This window comes from Diachasma alloeum, unplaced genomic scaffold (genome assembly GCF_001412515.2).
Source record: "Diachasma alloeum isolate Michigan unplaced genomic scaffold, Dall2.0 Dall_scaffold_00209, whole genome shotgun sequence".
In the NCBI taxonomy this organism is placed as follows: domain Eukaryota; kingdom Metazoa; phylum Arthropoda; class Insecta; order Hymenoptera; family Braconidae; genus Diachasma; species Diachasma alloeum.
Genome location: NW_021680374.1, coordinates 2,118,405 through 2,138,415, shown reverse-complemented (window position 1 = coordinate 2,138,415; position 20,011 = coordinate 2,118,405). Strand labels below are relative to the sequence as shown.

Here is a 20,011-nt window from a genome sequence, read left to right as displayed (position 1 = left end):
TTACGTAACACTTGAGAGGAGGGTTGATAATTGGGGTGACGATTGATGATATAAAGCATTGAATGCGACAGTTCGCGTTGATTAAGGAAAACATAAATTTATTGAGATACATTCGGAAATTTCATCGGATCTTTTCCCTCGCTAGGTACTGCGTGAAGCCCAATATTCCTGAAAACACACAATCGCCGTAATTATCGATCATTTCAAGTTGAAATTAGCACTGATAACAGCACGATAATTACGATTCAGTAGAGCTCTGTCTCCTTTTCTTCCAAACGTCTCAATTAATTCTAGAATCGTTTCTCGTTTCGTCTTGTCCACAGCTTTGAAGCTCTCATTAATTTCGTGGTATCTGAATTTTAATTAAAAAATTGATTAGTAAACGGTCATTTGAATTAGGGGAGGGTGAGGTAAAACGCACACTTTAGACTTTTTTATAATAATTCATAACTCAGAAACAAATTGATCAATTGAGCTCAGTTAAGGCTCGTCATAAAGGGAAAGAATTGTTCTTTGTATTGAAAAAAAAAACTATTAAATTTTATTAACATTTCAACCCCTCATTAACATTTAAAAAAAAGCTGAAAGTGTCCGTTTTACCCCAACATCCCCTATGTGGAATTGATTTTTTGGGGATTGAATACCGCTGTTGGTAATAATCCTGAGCATCAATGGCCCATTCTAGGAGAAGGTTCAAGCGAGGTCTGTGCGGAGTTCCCTCCACGATCTCCTTCATCTTAGGATCGTCAACGAAAGCCTTACTCCTCACTTTCTCCAGTTGAACTAATTTATTCTTCAGTTCCTAAACATCAATCGCCCCATAAATCCGGTTAAAAATGCACTCAACCGTCGAGTTATCCAATTAACTTTATTATTCTCATAAAGTAAAAATGGGGACAAACAAAAATGTAACAAATCTGAGTTAAAACTAAAAAGGGAGTCAGAAGTGAAAAGTAACTCAAATTATCCCGACATAAGCCAAAACGACGGGTGTAAACCCAGAAAAAATCGTTAAATTTAACGGCAGTACAAATTAATAAATATAATTAAGCACTTTGACCTCCGGCATTACCTGATTCAACTCCCCGAGGTGCTGAACGGTCTCCCTGACCCCCGAAATCTCCTCCTCCATCCTCACCTCAATTTTAAACCCCAGTCTCTCCCGCACATTTCCAATCCCGCAGATCTCTGCATCATCGACGTCCCTGCTGCAAGCAAGTGCCGCCATCTCCATTAAACTCTCCCAAAATAGACTCTCCCACCCAATAAAAAAACCCCCAAGAAATCAAAACAATGCTGCAAACGTCAGGACCCCCTAAAAGCTCCTCAGTAAGACAATTTAAAAAAAATTAAAAGCCCTCAACCCTGACGAACCCCCTAGAACCCTAGAGCCCCTTAAAAAAATCATCAACGATCGTCACTAATTGCAAAAATACCTGAAGACATGCTCCCTCTGCTCCGAGAAATTCTTCAACCCCTCGAGATTGGCCTGCACCCCCTGACAGCGCTCCGCCCACTTCCCCTCGGTCCTCTCGAGCGCCGAGAAGAAGCCGACGAGTGCCTTAAGGAGTTCCTTCTCCATATTCCACCGAGGTTATGATCCCCTCCGTCGCGCGCACGTGGCATCTAGATGAATCCACCCGAAAAGATACCCCACCCCCTTCCAAATCATCTGAACACCCATTTCCCGGCGGATTGAGCCGATCCCCTGACCCCAGAGGGCGGGGGGGACACTCGAAACCCCGCGCTTTATCCGCCGCAATTCGCGCGTCGTGAGTGCGGCATTAATGTGGGGTGAATCGAGACCCCAGGGAAAAAAAAACCGACGGCGAAAGGCGGAACACGAGTCACCGTAGGAACGGGGAAGCGTGTAAAGCTCTCCCTTCCGTCTGGCTTTTCAGTCGGGCATCGAACGCGCTAGCGACTCGTCCGCTCCACACGGTCCGTCTCTACTTACTATTATTTGTCCCTCATCGTAACCACCGCGAGACCCCCAGTGACATGAGCAGCGCCCACAGCCCCCCGCGAACCCCCGGAAATCAGTAGACAAATGAAGTAATAATTCAGGAATAATTCGAGTGCTGTTTAATTTATTTGCCAAACGGGTGCTCGCAGTTATCGCATCGCGCATCCAATTGCGTCAATTCAGGTGGTGTGTTAACCCCCTCGTGATGCGCCGTCGCTAGACCCATCGCCCTTCGTATTAGTTTTAAATAAATATTTGAGGGGGAAACGAATAATCAAAAGTGTCGCGAATCAAAATATCTTTTTTCTGTGCATCTTGTCGGCTTGGCGGACTGAAAGGGGTTGATCTGGTGGCGCAGTGTTGTTGGATTTGAGTCGGCGGACGTGGCAGGCCGTTCGGCTCAAATAAAATCCACCGAATGGAGGAGATTAACGGAAAAATGCATCAGGATCAACTGGATGCTGCTTCCATCGACACGGATATTCTCAATCCATTTGTTCATCGATTGGAGCTTGACACCACTTATGACAAGCTCAAGGTCAGTATTTCGAGGGTTTTTGTGACCCTGCGGCGGGGATTTTTTGGGTTACAAATGGGGGAATGGTGGGTCGAGAGGCAAATGTTTTTTTGTCATGGTTAAAATGCAAAATGAGATGAAAAAAAAAATTGTTTGCATTTTTTTGACTAAAATTATACTGTTTTTGAGCAATATTATGTTATAAACAGAATTATCCTTTATCTCACTTTTTTTTGGCGTCTTCAAATAAAAATTACAATTTCAATCTCATTTTTCGTGTATTTTTTTCTGTTTGTGCATAAAAATGTTGATTTGAGACAGAAACGTTCATTTTCTCACAATTAAGATGTTAACTAAGACAAAATTTATTTCTTTTCCTCACTTTTTTACCAACATCTCACAGTTTTACTATTAAAAAAAAATTGCGTTATAAAATTATTTCTCACTTCTCATTTTTTTCCTCGATTTCAACCAAAAATGCCAATTTCGCTTCAGTTTTTCATGTAATTGTTTTTTTCTCTGTATCATTCTGGTCCCCAAATAGCCGCAGACACCTCAGTATCAATCCCACGTGGCACCCAACCGTTTTACCCCCACCTCAGCCGCCTGATGAACGAAAGATCAAAACGGTTTATTCAGTTGTATTTATTCGAATTATTGCGAGGCATTTGACGTTGTATTGCACGTGCAATGAAATACTCACGGACGATGGCATGCGATAATCGGATAACGGATTTGACGAGGCACACCGAGTGCAGCCGAGTGCTGTCCCGTCTGACTCAATCGACGAGATTCCACTGGGAAATGATACGATTTTAGTGATGTTGGCTTTTTGAAAATTAGCCGGGTCGAGGGGTTTTCGTTCGCTCGATTCCAGTGGTTCACTCTCGCCTTTGATGTGGTTATCGGTCGTTGTGCCGTGTATGTGGAACAAAAATGTGGGTTACCGGAGAAACGTGCGGGTTATACTGTCGGAATGACAACGCACACGATGGCTCGGCGTTTAATGCATGTTTTAGAGGATTTTATGGGGAATTAGAGTTGTTGATCGGTTACGGGAGCTTCGTGATGATGGGTAATTCATTAAATCATTGATATACATTCATTACCGATTGAACACGTTGAATTGCGTCAGAATTGCTCGTATAAACCCATTTAATTCGTTCGTTGTTTCGATAAAATGGTATTGCAATTTTTTATTCACTTTTGCTGGGGTGTCCTCTATAATTTATCATTCTCTATAATCGGGAATTGAAGTTGTTAATTGTTTATGGGGCTTTTATGGCGATGGGTAATGGTTAAATAATTTAAGTGATGAACACGGATTTTTTTTCATCCGTTTTTCACGCATTATCTCTTTATAATTTCATTGTAAATTGTTATCGACTGCTGTCGCCGATGAATCATTGCGGAAACGGTGAACAAATATTTTTATTGTTCGGTAACTTCTGAAATTGCGTCAGAAGTTGTTCTTTAGATTAATTTGACTTTTTATGATTTTTTACGATGTGTATTTCATTTTCTTTATTAGTTTTTGTTGAGTTGGTCTTCATTTATTTTCCTTTTTAAGTAGTTCTCCTTTTTTTTTTTTTTTTTTTTAATTTAAAATAACATTTTTGTGGGGTTTATTGATTTTTTCAATAAAAATTTGCATGCAAAGATGAAATTCTACTGATTCTTAATAATTTTTACAAATTCATAAAATTTCCAATCCAATTTTCTTCTGAATTCGCCGGGTTTTCAATGATTTTTCTTCGTGCGTGCATTTATTTTCCCCAACACATTGCATAAATTCTCGATCGATTCGCAAAGACCCACAACTGCCTGCTCCAAATCCCGCTGAAGCACCAAAAATTCGCAATTGTGAAACTCACTCCGCAAATAAAAAAATAATGAAAGAAGAGTGAGGCGGACAGATACAGTTAAGAAATTTATATTGTTTCCTCTTTGTGATACGGTCACGGCCACTGGGAAAGCATCATCAAGTTTGAAATTGCCGGAGAGTCGACCTACTGATGATTTCCACTGAAAGAATGCGAATGAATCGTAAAAATGGTGAATTAAATGGCCCACTGGGGAAACTCGTGTTAACAGCGGCAAAGAAACATCACCAATATTTCATTATTTTATGGGGGAAGTGGATATAAATTCGCGAAAAAGTGTCGGTTGGAGAGTACAGTTAGTTTGAGCCTTTACGAGGGGACTTTCTATTTAAAAACTAGCGCATGACGGATTCTCATTTCAATACCCCAAGGGTCCATTTCACAAATTGACAAGGGATATGTCCTGAATCATTAAACCGGGGAATAGGTTTTGAATTAAGTTGAATCCGAGATGATGGCTTCCATGGAGATAGTGAAAGTTGACGTCGCGTTCGTTAGCTAGTGAGGCAACCACAGTCTTTCTAAGTTTTTTTTAGAATATGGGGAAAGTGAACGGGAATCGTTCGGATATTTGGAGTCATTACGTTTAGCATGCTTCATAAATAGGGAGGATGGTCTTACGAGACACTAACGTGTTTATTCGATCATTCGGGGAAATGTGGAATGGAAAATTGATGGGACTAGTGCACTAACGACTAGAATGAATCAAAGATTTAAAAATATTTTTTTTAACCCGCGGGGCGACACGCGTCCGAAATAAATTAAAAATGCGGAGTAGGAATAATTAGAAATGAAATAATTCCTGCATTAGTCATGTGTTTCGGTAGAATTCGATCTAATTCTCGTAATTAGATAGAAAATATCGGGTGATGTGGGTCATGTGTTGTAAAAGTGATAATTAGAAAGCATTCTCCATTCATCAGAAAAGTACGAGCCACCATTACTTGCGAGTCAAATGATCCTTTGTTCAGAATATATTAAGTAAAATAGGGAAAACGTTTTCTATTTTAGTTATTAAAAAACGCGGCTAACTAGAGGTGAAATAATTCATGAAGTGGTCGTATGATTTGGAGATGACAGTCTCATCAGAATATTTTATTTTATTATTTGTCAAAATGTAAAATGTAAATGTTATGAGACATTTACTAATTAAATATTATTGCGATAGTCTTTATTATTTGTTTACAGTTCTCCGATTATTTTTCTAAATGCAATTCATCACGTGAATAATTGAATTCAAAACAAAATTCAAGAATTGAATTTAATGATTAAAAAAATATTAAGAATAATTGAATTGATGAATAACGAGAGTATGATCATAATATCAGATCATGTGTCACACATTAAAGGAATAATAATTCCAAAGTATTCTCCAATTATAAAATCCACCACAATATGTGATTGAAGCGATCCTTCGCGGAAGAAGAGGTCCGCGGCCTTTGGCCGACTTTCACAGACGAATTCGTCTGTGAATCGCTCAGAAAGAACGGGCACGATAAACGGTAATGAGAGAGGAGGATGGATGGACTCGTATGATTCCCGACACTAACCTCGATAAAAATCGGTGGAGAATAATCATTCCCCCTGGAAATATACAACAATGATGAGGCGAGTCATTAGACCCCTGCGAGGGAAAAACGCGAGATCGGTATCGACGGTTTCGGGCGCGTGCGCCGTTCTTCTAGATGAATCGATGGTGGCTATCAGTCGGGAGGAAGAAAGGCGAGAATGCTGAGAATGTCTAACGGAAAATATGGGGAACGGTACATGCTGTATCGCAGGCCTCCGGTCCATTCGACTCCGGTCAATTTCGTGCGCCGAAATTTCACATTCCGGTATTTTTAAATCGCGTGTTAGATGGGGAGAGCATTTCTCGAGGATTCGAAAGTGTTTTTACTTTAATTGAGAAATGGGAGATGGGGGTAATGAGGTTAATGAGTTAATGCGTTAGGAGAAATATTAATTTAATAATGCCGGGATTATGTAACACGTGCGAATAAATTGTATTGGATTTATATTATTTTTGGATTTTATTGGAAAATTCCGTAACTCATCTGCGCGTTTTCTTCAGTAGAAATGTTCAGGGGAAAATATTCCTATGGGAAAGTCGTACAATTTATTCTGTTAGGATATCTTCTATGACAACTCCGCTGAAAATTTTTAAATCTTTTTGCTTGATTTTTCTATGAAAAGGGACAAAATTATTCATATCGAGGGATTCCTACAGAAAATGTCTCAATAGAAAAAATAGTGTAGAAAAATGAATTTCCACAATTTTTTTCCCGATGGATCATATGATTTTTAATGCCCTAAAATTGAAAATTTAATGAATTGCAGAAAAAATTGACATTTTTCTAAAAAAAAACGATCAATCCTGTTCTCACATCAACTCCGATTGGTCGTGAAAAGAAAATTCATTAGAAAAATAAGGAAATCGAAAAGATTGAGCTGTTGGAGCGTTTTACGTCATCCGAATAATTATTTCCAGACGGCATTTCTGACAGTAGCATTGCTGCCTTTTCGCCTGGCAGCAATCACAGCGCTGGTGATAATGGCTTGGCTGCTCGCGTGTCTAGGCCTCCACGGCCTCTCCGAGGAAGACCTCCGCCGTGCTCCCCTCACCGGATGGCGACGGTGAGAGCAAATATTTCAACTCAACCTGGAGAAATCCGTTTCATCTGACATTAACGCTTTGATACGTCTCGATACTTTGACTTTGATATCTAGAAATTTCATGTGGAGTTATGATTAAAATTGTACATCAACATGGCAACTAAACACGCACGGAAATTGATGAGAAAAGTCGTGATTTTTTTTAACAATTCCTTCTCGTGAATGGAAATTGTTAATGGAAATTGTTGAAAATTTGGTAAAATTTGATAATAATTCGCATTATTAATACATAAAAATTAATTATTTGTAAATTATTTATGAAAAAATAATCTCTAATGAAAAAAAAATGTTTCCGTTATTTTATGAATTAAAATGTTCAAAATAGAAATTTTCGGGGGAAAAATTGGTTATTTACAGATGATTTATAAGAGAAGGATTTTCGATCTCGAAAAAAAAATTCCGATTATTTCATGATTTCAAATGTTTTCTAACATGAAAACAATGCGATAATGTAGAAAAGGATATAAAATAGCCAAAGCCCTTGAATATCCTTAATTCAATAAGCAATCCGGAAACTTCTGGAGGCCTTGAGCGGCCGCTAGTAATCAAACTTAGCTGAATAATTCAACCGTAGCGTCGAATCGATGGAGCTCAGTGTCATTCACGCTCCGACTTTTTATTCCTCATCAATTTCAAAGTGCAAACCGTAGCGAATGGCTTCGTCCCTCGCCCACTAACCAACGCTTGTGTTAACGAAGCCGGGGTTAATATAGTCCTAACATAATTAGAGATATGAGGGTGCTGGTGTGCTGGGTGATGAGGGCAATGTTCGTCTGCGGTGGATTTCACCATTTGAAGGTCAAGGGCCAGAAGGCGACGACTAAGGACGCACCAGTTCTCGCTTTGGCACCGCACTCGAGCTTCTTCGATGCACTACCGGTCGTCTACCTCGGCGGTCCCAGCATCGTTGCCAAAGCCGAGACCGGGAGAATTCCATTCTTCGGAAGTAGGTCTTTCAAGTGAAGCGGAAACTCGCGGAATAATCGCCAGTGGAAAATTCAATTCAGGGAATTTTTCAGCGCTCAAGAGTCAAACGATCAAAACGAATAAAAATAATTCATAGAATTATTTTTAAAATTATTCATGGAATTATTTTTAAAATTATTCATGGAGTTCACAGAAATTCTAGGGAATTTTCTGGATTCTGCGAAAAAATTTCGCAATTTCACTGTGCGTTTTTCGTAGAAAATATTGTATAGAAAAAATCAGTAGAATTTCATTTTTCATGAATTTTCTTGACATCGATGTTCCAAGTTTTTTCACTAAAAATTTTTTTTTTAATTGGGAAAATTTGATCCGAGGAATTTCTGTCTCAATAGAATAAATTCCCTAGAAAAATCAAATTCTATTGATTTTTCCTATTGAATTTTTTCCATTAAACATTTTTATTGAAAAAACGCGAGAATAAATTCCTGAATTTGTTAATAGAATCGTCCAGAAATAATAGAAAGTTCAATATAAATCTTCGTACGTGATCTGCGCACCCCTGGATCCCCCTAAATCGAATCGTCTGTTGGCGAATATTTCGCTGGTTTCAGCTTCACTCCTTTCACGTCTTTTTCCTTTCAGAGAAATGCTTTTTGTTGAAATTAACGACAATTGAACAGAACTATAATCTAACTGGAATTCCTTATTGTATTGTGTAACACTTTGCAAAAGAGAAAGAGTTCATTCACAGGAAAGTCAATTTTTCCACTGAAGATAATACCTTCGGTTGAAAAATAAAGAATAGTGAACGGAAAAATTACCTGTCGAACCGGAATGAATTTTCTATTTGAAAAAGTTGCCAATGAATTTCGTTCTCTCGAATAAAAGCATTTCTTACTTCTTCTGCTTTCATCTAATCCTGACACAAAAATTTCTGGAGACAATTCCTCTCCAAATTAAGAATTAATTTACGACTAATAGTAAAAAATACTGGTGGATGGGATTCTTAACTTCAATTAATCAAAATTACGAATGAAAATTCGCGGGAACTGGTGAAGGGTAAAATAATGAATGAGGAAAGGTGAGAAATTGAGACGAATGAAAATACCGCAGAAAAATAATCCCCTGGCTGTGCTATCTTGGCCGGCTGACGTATCAGGCGGGAGGAATGAGAATAGTAGTCCGCGGGAGGCAGGCCACAAGGGCTGAAGCGCCGGTACTCGTCGTTGCACCACACTCAACATTCATTGATGGAGGCATCGTCTACGTCACGGGTTTTCCGTCCATCATCGTCAGGAGGGAGTCCGGACTGAATCCTTTCATTGGAAGTATGTGCCGATGTCCAATTCGCGAATGCCGTTCACCGGAATTTATTCATTCCAAAATTCTATCGAAACTATTTTTCATTATCTATTTTATTTTTATTCTCAATTAAATCGAAGAGGAAGACATCACTAATAAAAATAAAATTGAAGAGATAATTTCATCTCAGTTTTCTCAATGACAGAATAAAAATTGTTCCTAAAAATTCAATACCGGAATTAATTAATTGTGAATTTGATAATTAATTTGTGAATCCCATTCACCATGGAAAAAAAATATGGAGAGAATTTCTAATTTTCGAAATGTTGAATTTTCGAATGAGATCGAAAGTTCATTGTCGAAATTGATTAATAGCGGATTTGATAATCGATATTGAATTGATAATTTTCCCTATTAGAATTGATAAATTACACTCAGCCGGTGTACGTCTGGCGGGACGACCCAAACTCCCGTCAAAATACGATAAAAGAGATAATAGAGCGAGCGACATCGAAGGAGGACTGGCCCCAGGTGATGATATTCCCCGAGGGTACCTGCACAAATCGCTCGTGCCTCATAACATTCAAGTGTGGTGCATTCTACCCCGGTGTGCCGGTGCAGCCCGTGTGCATTCGCTATCCGAATAAATTGGACACAGTCACCTGGACATGGGAAGGCCCCGGAGCGTACGTTACCCCACGTTCGTCGGCATTCGGCTGTTGTCGATTGTAAAAAATCTTTTGTGATGTCTTTACAGATTGAAATTGCTGTGGCTGACACTGACCCAGTTGAACAGCAGTTGTGAGATCGAGTTTTTGCCGGTGTACAGGCCCAGTGAGGCGGAGAAAACAGACCCCAAGTTGTATGCTAATAACGTGCGACGATTAATGGCTGAGTGAGTACGAATTAATTGGGGAGATAATACGTTCAATTCCATTCGGGGGCAACGACTTGTGAGATTTTAAATTTCAGCTGAACATTTAAGTAGATTCATGAATGCAAAAATATTTAATAAAAAATTAAGATGGGTTTCCAATTAATTTAAAATTCTGGAATTAATTCACATGAATTTTCCCAATTATTAGCCATTTTGACTGCATTTAGTAATAAAGTAGAAATGACACGAAAATTTAATTTTTAAAATCCTGTTAAAAGTCAAATTAATTGAACAAATTGAATTGGTTATTCCAGAGCCCTTCAGATACCAGTATCAGATTACACATACGACGACTGCCGAATAATCAGCAAAGCTCACTCACTGCACCTGTCCCACGCCTCCAGTATCGTCGAAGCGCACAAGTTGCGGTATAAACTCGGGTTGGTAACACATCCTGAAATATTCAAGGAAAATTCCCCGTATTGTAGTGTGAATAACTACAGTTGAAATGTTAAACACAAGTGTTATCTCTACGTCGAACCGCGTAAAATCGAAACGGATCATTAAATGGGAAAAATATTCGTGTAGATTGACTCGTAAAAAACGTCAACACGGAAAAACACGTTCTTGATTATCTTTTATCTCCAATTTTTCGTCATTTCAGCCTTCAGAAGATAAAGGCAGAGGAGGAATTGGTGCAGCAACGGATATCGAGATTCGGGGACTCAGTGGACCTCCAGGAGTTCGCGAGAATACTCAGGCTGGACCCGAAGGACCCATCAGTCCAGCAATTATTCAGGATTCACGACAGGGTAGGAATTACTCTTCCTTTCGTCATTTCAATATGAGTTTAAACATGTTTAGCCATTCTCCAAAAATCGAATTTTTTCATGTTCGAAAATTCTGTAGCTTTTAGGATTGATGGGGTAATTTGGCTATTAAAGATCAATTGCAAAAATATTATACACGGGCTCATGAAATTTATGTTCAATACCACAGTTAAATCATTATGATATTTAAATTTTATTAACAATTTTTGTTCTGTAATTGGGAAAGTTGAGATGAAATTATCTCTCTGATGTTATTTTCATCATAATTCCCTGCTTTTGTTATTTTCATCAGTAATTTAAACAATTTAATTTGAATTTGAACATCCTCAACATCCTCCTAACAACAAACATCTTCATTTCAGAATAATCGCGGGCGGGTGGACCTCGAGGAGTACATATTCACAGTCCTGGCGATAGCGAATGCAAATTCAGAGCTAGACCTCGTGGACATTGCCTTCGAGGTAAGTGGAACGACATTATCGCTTCTGTTTGAATTTTAGATTGAGTTTGAGGGGGCTTTCCAGGTCTGTGACTCGAATGGCACCAAGTGTCTCAATGCCAAGGAGCTGCAGAAGGTCCTGCGACTGTCGCTGCAGTTACATCATGAGGAGTGCGACAGAATATTCCTGCAGGCGTGTCGAGAAGCTGGTGGAGGGGACTCTGTGACATTAGGTGAGCAGGAACTATTTTACAAATTATTTATTTAATTTTCATTACGGAATTAATCACGCGTTGTTAATTGTTGAAATTTCTCGATAGTGAGGGGGTTTAGGAGAAAATGTCAAAAGATATTTTTTGCAGAGGATTTCATGAGCTAAAATAAATTTCTCTGAGGTTTTCCTCTAAAATGACTTGGTATCCGGATAATTGAAGTTTGAAGAACAAAAATTCCATTCTAATTTTTTTAAAACGATATGATAAGACAATTATTTTCAAAATGTCTCTCGATATTTTCAGCTATTTTCCCTCATCACTGGAACAGTTTCATACATAAAAAATTTCTCAATTAAAATTTAAAAAACGGGTATTTGAATAACGTCAATGTTCCAGAGGACGTGATAAGTGCGTTAGGCACTCGCCCCGAATACTCCCACCTATTCTCATCCGACACCGACGAGAGACGAAAAAAATCCATTTGAGAGTGTCTGTTCGGCTCGTCAGAAAGTCCCCCAGTGATCAGGAAGAACCGGGACTCGGACAAGCCGCTCCTGACAGGTGTCTGCTCGCCCGTCTAGAACCCTAGCCGCAACTCTGAAAAATCAAAGTTCTTCCTCATCGAATTCTCCCCGATATTAAAGACATGTAAATAGGGATGCATGAATACTTCGAAACCCAGAGAAATAAATCGGAGAACAATTTTCCCCTAGTGCGAATGGATCAGACATGCAGTGAAATAGAGTCTTATCAACTAGATAGATTGCTCAGGGCTAGCGAGCACGGATTGAGCCGCACGACAATTGAAACCGCAGTTCATCCTTCATTTAGGTGCTAGTGAAACAAGAATTTTCAAAATTCAATTGAAAACATAAAATTTTATTGAAATCGCTCAGTATAAATACGTTCAACTATCTATAATATTTAATAAAAACGTAGGTAACAAGGAGATTAGAAAAACCAGACAATTGTTAACACTCAGAAAACGATTGTGTAATTGATTCGATGGAAATTAATATAACATAATTTAATGTAAAAAAAACGCATATAAATTTATCTTGCATAACGCATACTGTATGTATATATTTATTCAACTGTAAATATAGATAAAATAAAATATTCTTACAAGATGACTCTCGAAGCGACAATTTCTTCACAATCCTATGAATTATTTAAAAATATCTCTCTCTATATTATATTCAGCAAAGTTAAAATACTGTAAGTACAATTTAATCCTCAAGATGATAATTCAATTGGTTCATTCGTAATTATCTGACACATTTAGCATTTTTCTTTGCGTGTTAAACTACGTAATTTCTGTCCCCCTATCGATGAATTGAATATAACATTTGTGCACTCTCCCTTGAGAGCTAAATTGTTCGAATACAACTGTTGGCAATTAAAAAAAGTGAATAAATTGTCATGAATAATATATCAGCAGTAGTTGAGGGATAATAGGCGCTGAGTCCTCTCCGCAATCTGAATACTTTCCATTGAGTGAACCAGAAAGATGTGAGTGTTTTCCCCTCGGGATGGAGAACGCGTTAATTACCCCAGCGCTTAAACTCGTCACGCGAAGAAAAATGCTATTACTGGATGTAAAGGCACCGTATGAAAATTCAATTCTCTTCACTCTGTTGAACCACTCATCATAATCTACTTCTTCCTGAATATGCTAGGCATACTTGGGGAATTTGGCTTTTGCGTGAATATCTTTGACATTCTCTGACGCATGTCCTCGACACCTTGGCCGACATTGGCGGTGGCCAGGGAGAGGGAGAGTCCGGAACTGGCGGAAATTGATCTGTTGAAATGTACACAACAATTTAAATCTGCTTTTATTATAGAGAACAAGATACGAAATCATTTTTATTTTTATTTAAATTAATTTAATTCAATTTAATTAATTCGAAATTAATTTTATTTTTATAAATCAATTTTCCTCACTAATTTCGGAGTGTTTTTTCGAAAAATGCTAATTGAATTTTTTTCCCCTGAGAAGGGAAAAAATGAAAAAGTTGATGCCAAAAATCGTCTTTTTTTTCATTTGCGATTGTTTAATCAATTCGTTGTCTACCGACCAATAATGATATGTAAATTGTAAATAATGGATGTTAAATTGAATAAAGATGAATCGATGTTGTGATCAAATGTGTCTGATTGAATATTTTCCCGGGAAATTTTCCGTGGATTTTTCCCAGGGAAAACAATTCAAAAAAATACCTCTCAATAGGCCTCTGCACATCCTGCCTGGACTCAGCCTCCCTGATGAGCGACCTGACAGTCTCCCTCTGCTGTGGCAGGACAGCCCCCACCATGGTCTCCAGATACCTCAGCCCAGGCAGCAGCACTCCACTGACGCACTTGTCACTCAACGAGCAGTAAACGATGATCGAATAAGCGTCGACAAGAGCAGTGGCCAGATCGACCCGCCTGTTCTGCTGCAGTGCAGAAGCAGTGATGCCAGTCAGCTGCGTCGTGATGACGTCCTCGACGTAATGCTGAGGGCAATTGGGTGCAATATGCGCCAGAGTCGTCACCAGAGGAACAGCCAAGGCAGGAGGGACGCCCTGAGGCTCCCTGGCAATGGTCTCCAGCGTCAGCCTCCCCTTGTCCTTCGCCTCCCTGGAGCCACTCTCCATGATCAGCCTTCCCAGGGCACTGATCGCCCCAGCCTTCACCATCAGATCTGAATCAGAAGCCAGGGTGACGATTGCTGGGGCAATCCTCGCTGAGACCAGCCTCTCTCCAACACTCCCAATGACCTTGTTAATTAATAAAAAGAATAAATTTTCGTGTAATAATTTTAATATCAGTGAGAAACAATATTCAATTGAACGAATTGAATGAAAATACTAATGAAGATAGATAATCATCACAGTAAGCGAATTTAACAATTGTAGTAATACTTTTTATAATACGATTTTTTTTTCTAGATAATTTTCTATGTAATAATTTAACGATTTGAATGAATATATTCCAGGACGTACTTATAGTTTCCAGATTATATGATAGCTTGACTGCAGGAGCTTGTGAAATTTCCGTAATTAATGTGCAAAGTGAATTAAAATTGAAAATGAAATAAAAATCGAATGAAAATAGAATGAAACCCTAATCTATCTCACCTCAGCGAACAACCTGGCTGTAACGGTCCTGACACTGGCCCTCTGATGCACGACGCCATCCCAGAGTGCAGTGAGAACACTCTCGACGACCCTAGACTGCTTGCAAAGCCTCTTGACCCCGACAATCAAGCCAGAAACATCGACTCCAGTCATCGAGCACACGACCACAAAATTCTTAATGTTCTTGGTCAGCTCTGCCGGATCCAGTGTCGACAGTATCGTCAGATAAATGGGTATGACACTGAGACTCAGGCCAGGCTCCTCCCCAGATAACGACGTCAAGCCCTCCTCGAGGCTCCTCACCTCCTCCTCGAAAGCCCTCTTAATCCTGTACTGAGTGACATAAAGACCAAACCCCTCGCAGAGGGCCTGGACATACCCCATCAAGGAGTTCAAAACGCTCTCCTGAGTGACATCAACCCCCTTCACCATCTCCAGGACATCTGGAATGAGTTTATTCGTGAACCACTCGAGCTCTGGCCACGTGTCCTCGGCCCATATGTGCGACAAAAATGTATTCAGTATAATCCCGATGTCCTCAGTGTCCTCACAGAACACTTGGGGACTGCTAATACTAGATTTGCAGAGGGAAACGATCTCCCTGGGGATCTCCGAGGAGACGTCGTCCTGAATACTAGACTTGACAACTGGAGAATTAGCCACAGAGACGATGGTGTGAGGCAACAGGATCGTGAGGACTGTGAGGGAGGCGCAGGCCCTCTCGCCCTCCTTGTGATCCTTCCCAGGGGAGTGGCTGGGTCTCAGTTGGTTCCTCAACTTCCCCAGGACCCTAGGAAGGAGGTGGGACTGCAGGCGTTTTAAAGAGAGTGCCCACTGCGCCAGGATGGGGAGCAGGACCATTGAGGCTGCGTTGAAGACCTCGGGGCTGGCGTCCTCCAGGGCAGTGAGGGCCAGCTCCTCGCACTGGAAGTATTTGTCAGGATCGTCCATGAGGGCCACCAGGAGGGAGAGACTCTGGATGACCGACGCCCGGACTGACGGCTCCTTGTCCTCCAGGAGCATCTGCTGGAGCATTGAGATCATTAACGAGTTCCTGATGCCACTGGGCGTGTAAGGGGCCAGTGCTGAGCAGCATTCTGAGGACAGCAGTCGACGCTCTGAGTATTTGTGCTGGCTCTGCTCCCAGCAGATGGTGAGGATCTCCTCTGGCCCCGGGGGGGAGTCCTCTATCTTTATTATTGAGACGAGACCCCCCAGGAGAATTCTTCGCTCCTCTTCCTGCGGTTTTTTCTTGAGATTGAACAGCAGCTGCAGCAGCTTCTCGCGCTCAGAGGGGTCAGAGTGCAGGCGAATTGTGTTCAGGATGAGGGGGATCACCTCGTCTCGCTTGTTGAGGACGATGTTGGGGGTGATTTTGGGGAGAGTGATGGCCAGGACGTCGATTAGGGCGTCCTGGGCGCCGTCTGAACCGAAGGGGGAGCCTGTTATCAGGCAGTGCGCCAGGACCTCGCGCTTGAAACGCCTGGGGAGGGCGCGCGAGGGGGAGTTGGGGAGGGTCGGGGTCTCCGTGGTCACGTCCATTCGGGGGAGGTGGATACGGGTCCAGTCCTTGTCGCCTGGGTCTGTGTCGCCCAGGGAGACTACCACTGAGATGCTGTCGTCTTCCTCGGGGTCCTGAGAAGAAACAAAAATTACTGTTTGAGTCGATCGATTAATTATTATTTCGTGGACGAGATGATGAAGTAATTTATGAGATGTTCTCATTTTTTTTTAATTTATTGAAATTTAATTTAGTCAAATTTAATTTTCTCCTCATCTACTCATTCTAAATATTAACAACAGAATAATCAGTGAATTCCATCATCACTCCTTGAGTACTTTCCCAGCAAAGTTCATTTGAAAAAAAAATCTACCTCTTTCGTCGTATTTTCCCTCGGACTCTCCAGCATCTCGAACTTATCAGGAGTGGTGGAGCTGGAGCTCAAGGTCTGGACATTCTGAACGGTATTCTGCTGTCCCTGAGCCTTCCCCGAGGCCAGCCTCTCCTCGAGCTCCTTGTTGACCCCCCGAAGGGCCTCCACCTGGCCCTGGAGACCCTCGACCTCCTCCATCAGCCTCCTCACCTCGCCCTCGTACTCCCTCGACTTCTCCCCCTCGAAATCAGTCTGTATCACAGCATCAGCAGCCGGAGGCTTGTCGTACCCACTCCCCCTCAGGAATTCCCTGTAAACCTGCACCAGATCCGGTGGCTTCGGTATGTTCAGCCCCACGTCCTCCCAGTCCTCGAAGTCCTGGTCCTCATTCTCGTCGCTGAACGTTATCGAAGTTAACTTGTAAGATCTCGCCAATAAATACTCGTAGATGAGGAAGTTGAGGGCTCTCTGCTCGTGGGGTTTTATCGGTTGTTCCCCCAGTGAACTTCTCTCCGAATTTTTATCGGGAGTCGCTTCAGACTCCGTGACAACTGTTAAATTCGCCCTGAGAGCTGATATGTTCTCCCTAGCCTTCCTCAACTCAAACTCGAGAACAGCAACGCGTTCGTCAACACCTCCACCGTCCTCCGAGTACCTCGAGATGTCCAGGGAGTCCAAGGTCACCTGACTGCTGGAGCGATGCATCGGGAGGAAGGGCTCTGGCTTCATGCTCTGGGCCTCGAAGTTGTTGGGATTCGCGAAGAAGTCCCTGAGGACTGGGATTTCCCTCCCGGCCTCGGAGAGCTCTGCGTGGAGTTCCAGGGCCGTCAGCAGGAGCTTCTCACTCAACAACTTGGTGGCTATGTCGTTGTACGAGAGCTTCTGGACGGCTGAGGGCTGGGGGATAACCTCCCCCAGGGGCTCCATAGTTTAGGCTTGAGGAACACCTGATTATTGGGGATTTGATTCTCTAGGGGGGCAGGGGGACTCAGGCACTTACCTTCGTGAGGGCTGTTCGGCGGCCTGAGACTGACGATATTAATGCAACATCTGTGATGGGAATGACAACACATCGTGACGTCACACTGTGTTATGTTTGTTCAGCTGATTGGGCTTCAGGTGACAGGGAGGCAACTTGAGGGGTTAAAATTACTGGCGACGAAGGGTCGTGAGGGCGCTCTCTCCAGCGTCTGGGGAATTTCCAGGGGTTGGCACACTCTAAGCTCTGAAGTCAGCGGGAGATCACGCGTGGTTAGTTGAAATAGAAAACGTGATTACCATGGATGTTGTCAACGCAATTCTCCAGGAAGACAACGAGGACAAGAGTCGCTCGACTAAAGTGGATAAATTAATTGATCTCGACATCGACGAGGGAACACTTCTGGCATCGGATTACAATGCGTTTGACAATGAGCAGCTGAGGTAACCTACACTATGTATTTCTAACCTCAATTGGTCTGTCGACGACCCCTCATGCTCGTCAGATTGAGTGAAACCCCCAGGAAAAAATTCATTTTTTATTCTCGAGATGTGAATTAACTTCGATCATTTCAGATCGAATAAAGAAGAGTTCTTGAAGGCCCTGACAAGGGACAATGCTCAGCTGCTCCTGAACAAAATCTGGGCGCTTCCCACGGAGAGGGTGGACGAAGTCATTATTGCAAAACTCCCAAAGCCCACGTACATTGTTCCGAGGGCGAGGGTAGTGCCAAAACCAAAGGCACTGACGAAGTGGCAACAGTTTGCCAAGGAGAAAGGGATCAGGTCAAAGAAGAAAGGAAACTCCAAACTCAAATGGGACGAGGAACTCAACGTAAGTTTTATAATAGAATTCACCTGTTTTTTAGTCTATTATTAATCATTTTCAAGCATCTGATTGTTGAATATTTTCTCAAGCTCTTTCTAAATAAACATTTTCAAAGAGTTATGTCGAATAGCCAAAAGTCAAAGACTAACAGTTAACTGTTGGTTTATTCCCAATAATTGTCTAGTGTTTTTAGTTAATTGATGAATATTAAGTTTTCAGGAATAGATTCCATCATTCGGAATGCATTCCTGGGTCGAAAATGAGTATTTATCGCTTGGTTTTTGTTCCAAAAATTTAAAAATTTAATAAATGATGATCATTGAATTATTGTCTCCTGGAATAATTCAACTGATGAATATTAATTGTCCAGAAATGGATTCCAACATTTGGATACAAACGAGCAGCAGCTCAGGAGCAAAAAGACTGGCTGGTGGAGGTTGGACCTGACAATACGCCAAAAGCAGACCCCAGAGAGACTGCCAGCAACGCCAAGCAGGAGAGAATGGCTAAAAACGAGCTCCAGAGGCTCAGGAATCTCGCCAAGGCCAAGAATGTTAAAATCCCGAGGGTTGGACTCCCAACCAATGAGCAATTTGCATCTGCCAAGCAACTGGCAACAGCCACCACTGTCGCCAGGGTATCCACAGCGTCTGTTGGAAAATTCCAGAATAAGTGAGTCCCTTCATCCCTTCATAATTCTAATCCTCATCTTTCAACAATCAAAACACATTCAATTAAATTAATTTCAAGATTACCGAAGGAGAAGGATTCGAGGGATCAAGTTGCCAAAGAAGTTCCTGGGATGAAGAAGAAGAGGAAGGCACCACCACTGAACATTGCTGAGGAGAAGAGACGAAACACAGATTTAGTCAGTGAAATTGTCAACAGAAAGAACTCCAAAGGCCTCCTGAGGGTGGATATTCCATCAGTCCCTGCTGCGATGTAAGAATAATCACTAGAATATTCTGCTTATCAGCTCCAATACTAAATTTCTCTTGAATAACATGTGCTCATTTGTTCTGATTTATCATTGCAGATCGAGGGCAGAAAGGAAATCTAAAAAGGGCAGTAAAAAATCAGTGGGAAGCAAAAAACCGAAAGGTGGAAAGGGCAAACGTGATCCTCACACTAAAGTTGGGGGTAGAAAACGTAGAGGATAAACTCATTTTTGTCAGTATAATTTTATTTTTATTGATTAAACACTTTATTAATAATAAATTGGAGAGATTTATCAAATAAGCCTGAACAGTTCATGACAGATTTCACCTTTTGTTATTGTTTATATCGAAATTACATTCTGAGAGGCACTCGTTTTTCGGACGCTCACCGAATTTTCGTTATTTTTCCGGAGATTTTTCAGTTCTCAATTTCAGAACATTCAAGATACTTCAGTTCATCAATTCGTATGAATAGAATGAGCTGAATACCCATTCAATTCAAATTTTAAAAACACCCATTTTCCTCGCAATTAATCATGACATAATTTCCATAAAATCTATTCATTATAAGAATGCTCTCATTCTGCAATACTATTCAATCATCTGGGTCACATCAACTCTCCACCCTCCAGGCAACA

The 20,011-nt window shown here is 41.1% G+C and overlaps 4 protein-coding genes across 7 annotated transcripts; 2 read left to right on the top strand and 2 right to left on the bottom strand.

The window, feature by feature from the left end:
- Window positions 1-85: 85 nt before the first annotated feature.
- On the bottom strand, window positions 86-1,637 carry LOC107036427. Of its 2 annotated transcripts, none has more exons than XM_015254377.1 (5): window positions 1,437-1,637; window positions 1,073-1,205; window positions 645-802; window positions 243-352; window positions 86-168 (listed from the first exon to the last, which is right to left on the bottom strand). In XM_015254377.1, the coding sequence occupies exons 1-5, from the start codon at window positions 1,580-1,582 to the stop codon at window positions 122-124; spliced, it is 594 nt and encodes a 197-aa protein (XP_015109863.1). In that variant the 5' UTR covers window positions 1,583-1,637; the 3' UTR covers window positions 86-121. The 2 variants fall into 2 exon arrangements, with proteins under 2 accessions (XP_015109863.1, XP_015109862.1); XM_015254376.1 differs by having other exon boundaries at window positions 1,073-1,208; window positions 1,437-1,634.
- Window positions 1,638-1,836: 199 nt separating this feature from the next.
- On the top strand, window positions 1,837-12,769 carry LOC107036526 (lysophosphatidylcholine acyltransferase). Its single transcript, XM_015254552.2, has 10 exons — window positions 1,837-2,504; window positions 6,855-7,000; window positions 7,768-7,985; window positions 9,687-9,954; window positions 10,026-10,163; window positions 10,460-10,585; window positions 10,810-10,957; window positions 11,338-11,436; window positions 11,500-11,647; window positions 12,026-12,769. Exons 1-10 carry the CDS (start codon window positions 2,385-2,387, stop codon window positions 12,112-12,114), a joined length of 1,500 nt encoding a protein of 499 aa, XP_015110038.1. The 5' UTR covers window positions 1,837-2,384; the 3' UTR covers window positions 12,115-12,769.
- On the bottom strand, window positions 12,488-17,708 carry LOC107036525 (RAB11-binding protein RELCH homolog). Of its 3 annotated transcripts, none has more exons than XM_015254549.1 (5): window positions 17,629-17,708; window positions 16,629-17,563; window positions 14,755-16,389; window positions 13,853-14,394; window positions 12,488-13,433 (listed from the first exon to the last, which is right to left on the bottom strand). In XM_015254549.1, exons 2-5 carry the CDS (start codon window positions 17,553-17,555, stop codon window positions 13,286-13,288), a joined length of 3,252 nt encoding a protein of 1,083 aa, XP_015110035.1. In that variant the 5' UTR covers window positions 17,556-17,563; window positions 17,629-17,708; the 3' UTR covers window positions 12,488-13,285. The 3 variants fall into 3 exon arrangements, with proteins under 3 accessions (XP_015110035.1, XP_015110037.1, XP_015110036.1); XM_015254551.1 differs by having other exon boundaries at window positions 16,629-17,575; window positions 17,629-17,707; XM_015254550.1 differs by having other exon boundaries at window positions 16,629-17,683.
- A 151-nt stretch (window positions 17,709-17,859) lies between these two features.
- On the top strand, window positions 17,860-19,674 carry LOC107036414 (ribosome biogenesis regulatory protein homolog). Its single transcript, XM_015254360.1, has 5 exons — window positions 17,860-18,050; window positions 18,183-18,441; window positions 18,806-19,107; window positions 19,186-19,377; window positions 19,472-19,674. Exons 1-5 carry the CDS (start codon window positions 17,908-17,910, stop codon window positions 19,593-19,595), a joined length of 1,020 nt encoding a protein of 339 aa, XP_015109846.1. The 5' UTR covers window positions 17,860-17,907; the 3' UTR covers window positions 19,596-19,674.
- The last annotated feature ends 337 nt before the right edge of the window (window positions 19,675-20,011 follow it).

Excerpts from the sequence above, each read along its gene's own strand:
- LOC107036427 (XM_015254376.1), bottom strand. The coding sequence starts at position 1,582 with ATGGAGAAGGAACTCCTTAAGGCACTCGTCGGCTTCTTCTCGGCGCTC. Across the intron at positions 1,209-1,436 it reads CAGAGGGAGCATGTCTTCAG|CAGGGACGTCGATGATGCAG; the intron begins GTATTTTTGCAA and ends ACTTGCTTGCAG. Across the intron at positions 803-1,072 it reads ACCTCGGGGAGTTGAATCAG|GAACTGAAGAATAAATTAGT; the intron begins GTAATGCCGGAG and ends ATTGATGTTTAG.
- LOC107036526 (XM_015254552.2), top strand. The coding sequence starts at position 2,385 with ATGGAGGAGATTAACGGAAAAATGCATCAGGATCAACTGGATGCTGCT. Across the intron at positions 10,586-10,809 it reads AAGTTGCGGTATAAACTCGG|CCTTCAGAAGATAAAGGCAG; the intron begins GTTGGTAACACA and ends TCGTCATTTCAG. Across the intron at positions 10,958-11,337 it reads TATTCAGGATTCACGACAGG|AATAATCGCGGGCGGGTGGA; the intron begins GTAGGAATTACT and ends TCTTCATTTCAG.
- LOC107036525 (XM_015254549.1), bottom strand. The coding sequence starts at position 17,555 with ATGGAGCCCCTGGGGGAGGTTATCCCCCAGCCCTCAGCCGTCCAGAAG. Across the intron at positions 16,390-16,628 it reads GGGAAAATACGACGAAAGAG|GACCCCGAGGAAGACGACAG; the intron begins GTAGATTTTTTT and ends GTTTCTTCTCAG. Across the intron at positions 14,395-14,754 it reads CAGCCAGGTTGTTCGCTGAG|GTCATTGGGAGTGTTGGAGA; the intron begins GTGAGATAGATT and ends TTAATTAACAAG.
- LOC107036414 (XM_015254360.1), top strand. The coding sequence starts at position 17,908 with ATGGATGTTGTCAACGCAATTCTCCAGGAAGACAACGAGGACAAGAGT. Across the intron at positions 18,442-18,805 it reads AATGGGACGAGGAACTCAAC|AAATGGATTCCAACATTTGG; the intron begins GTAAGTTTTATA and ends TTAATTGTCCAG. Across the intron at positions 19,378-19,471 it reads CCATCAGTCCCTGCTGCGAT|ATCGAGGGCAGAAAGGAAAT; the intron begins GTAAGAATAATC and ends TTATCATTGCAG.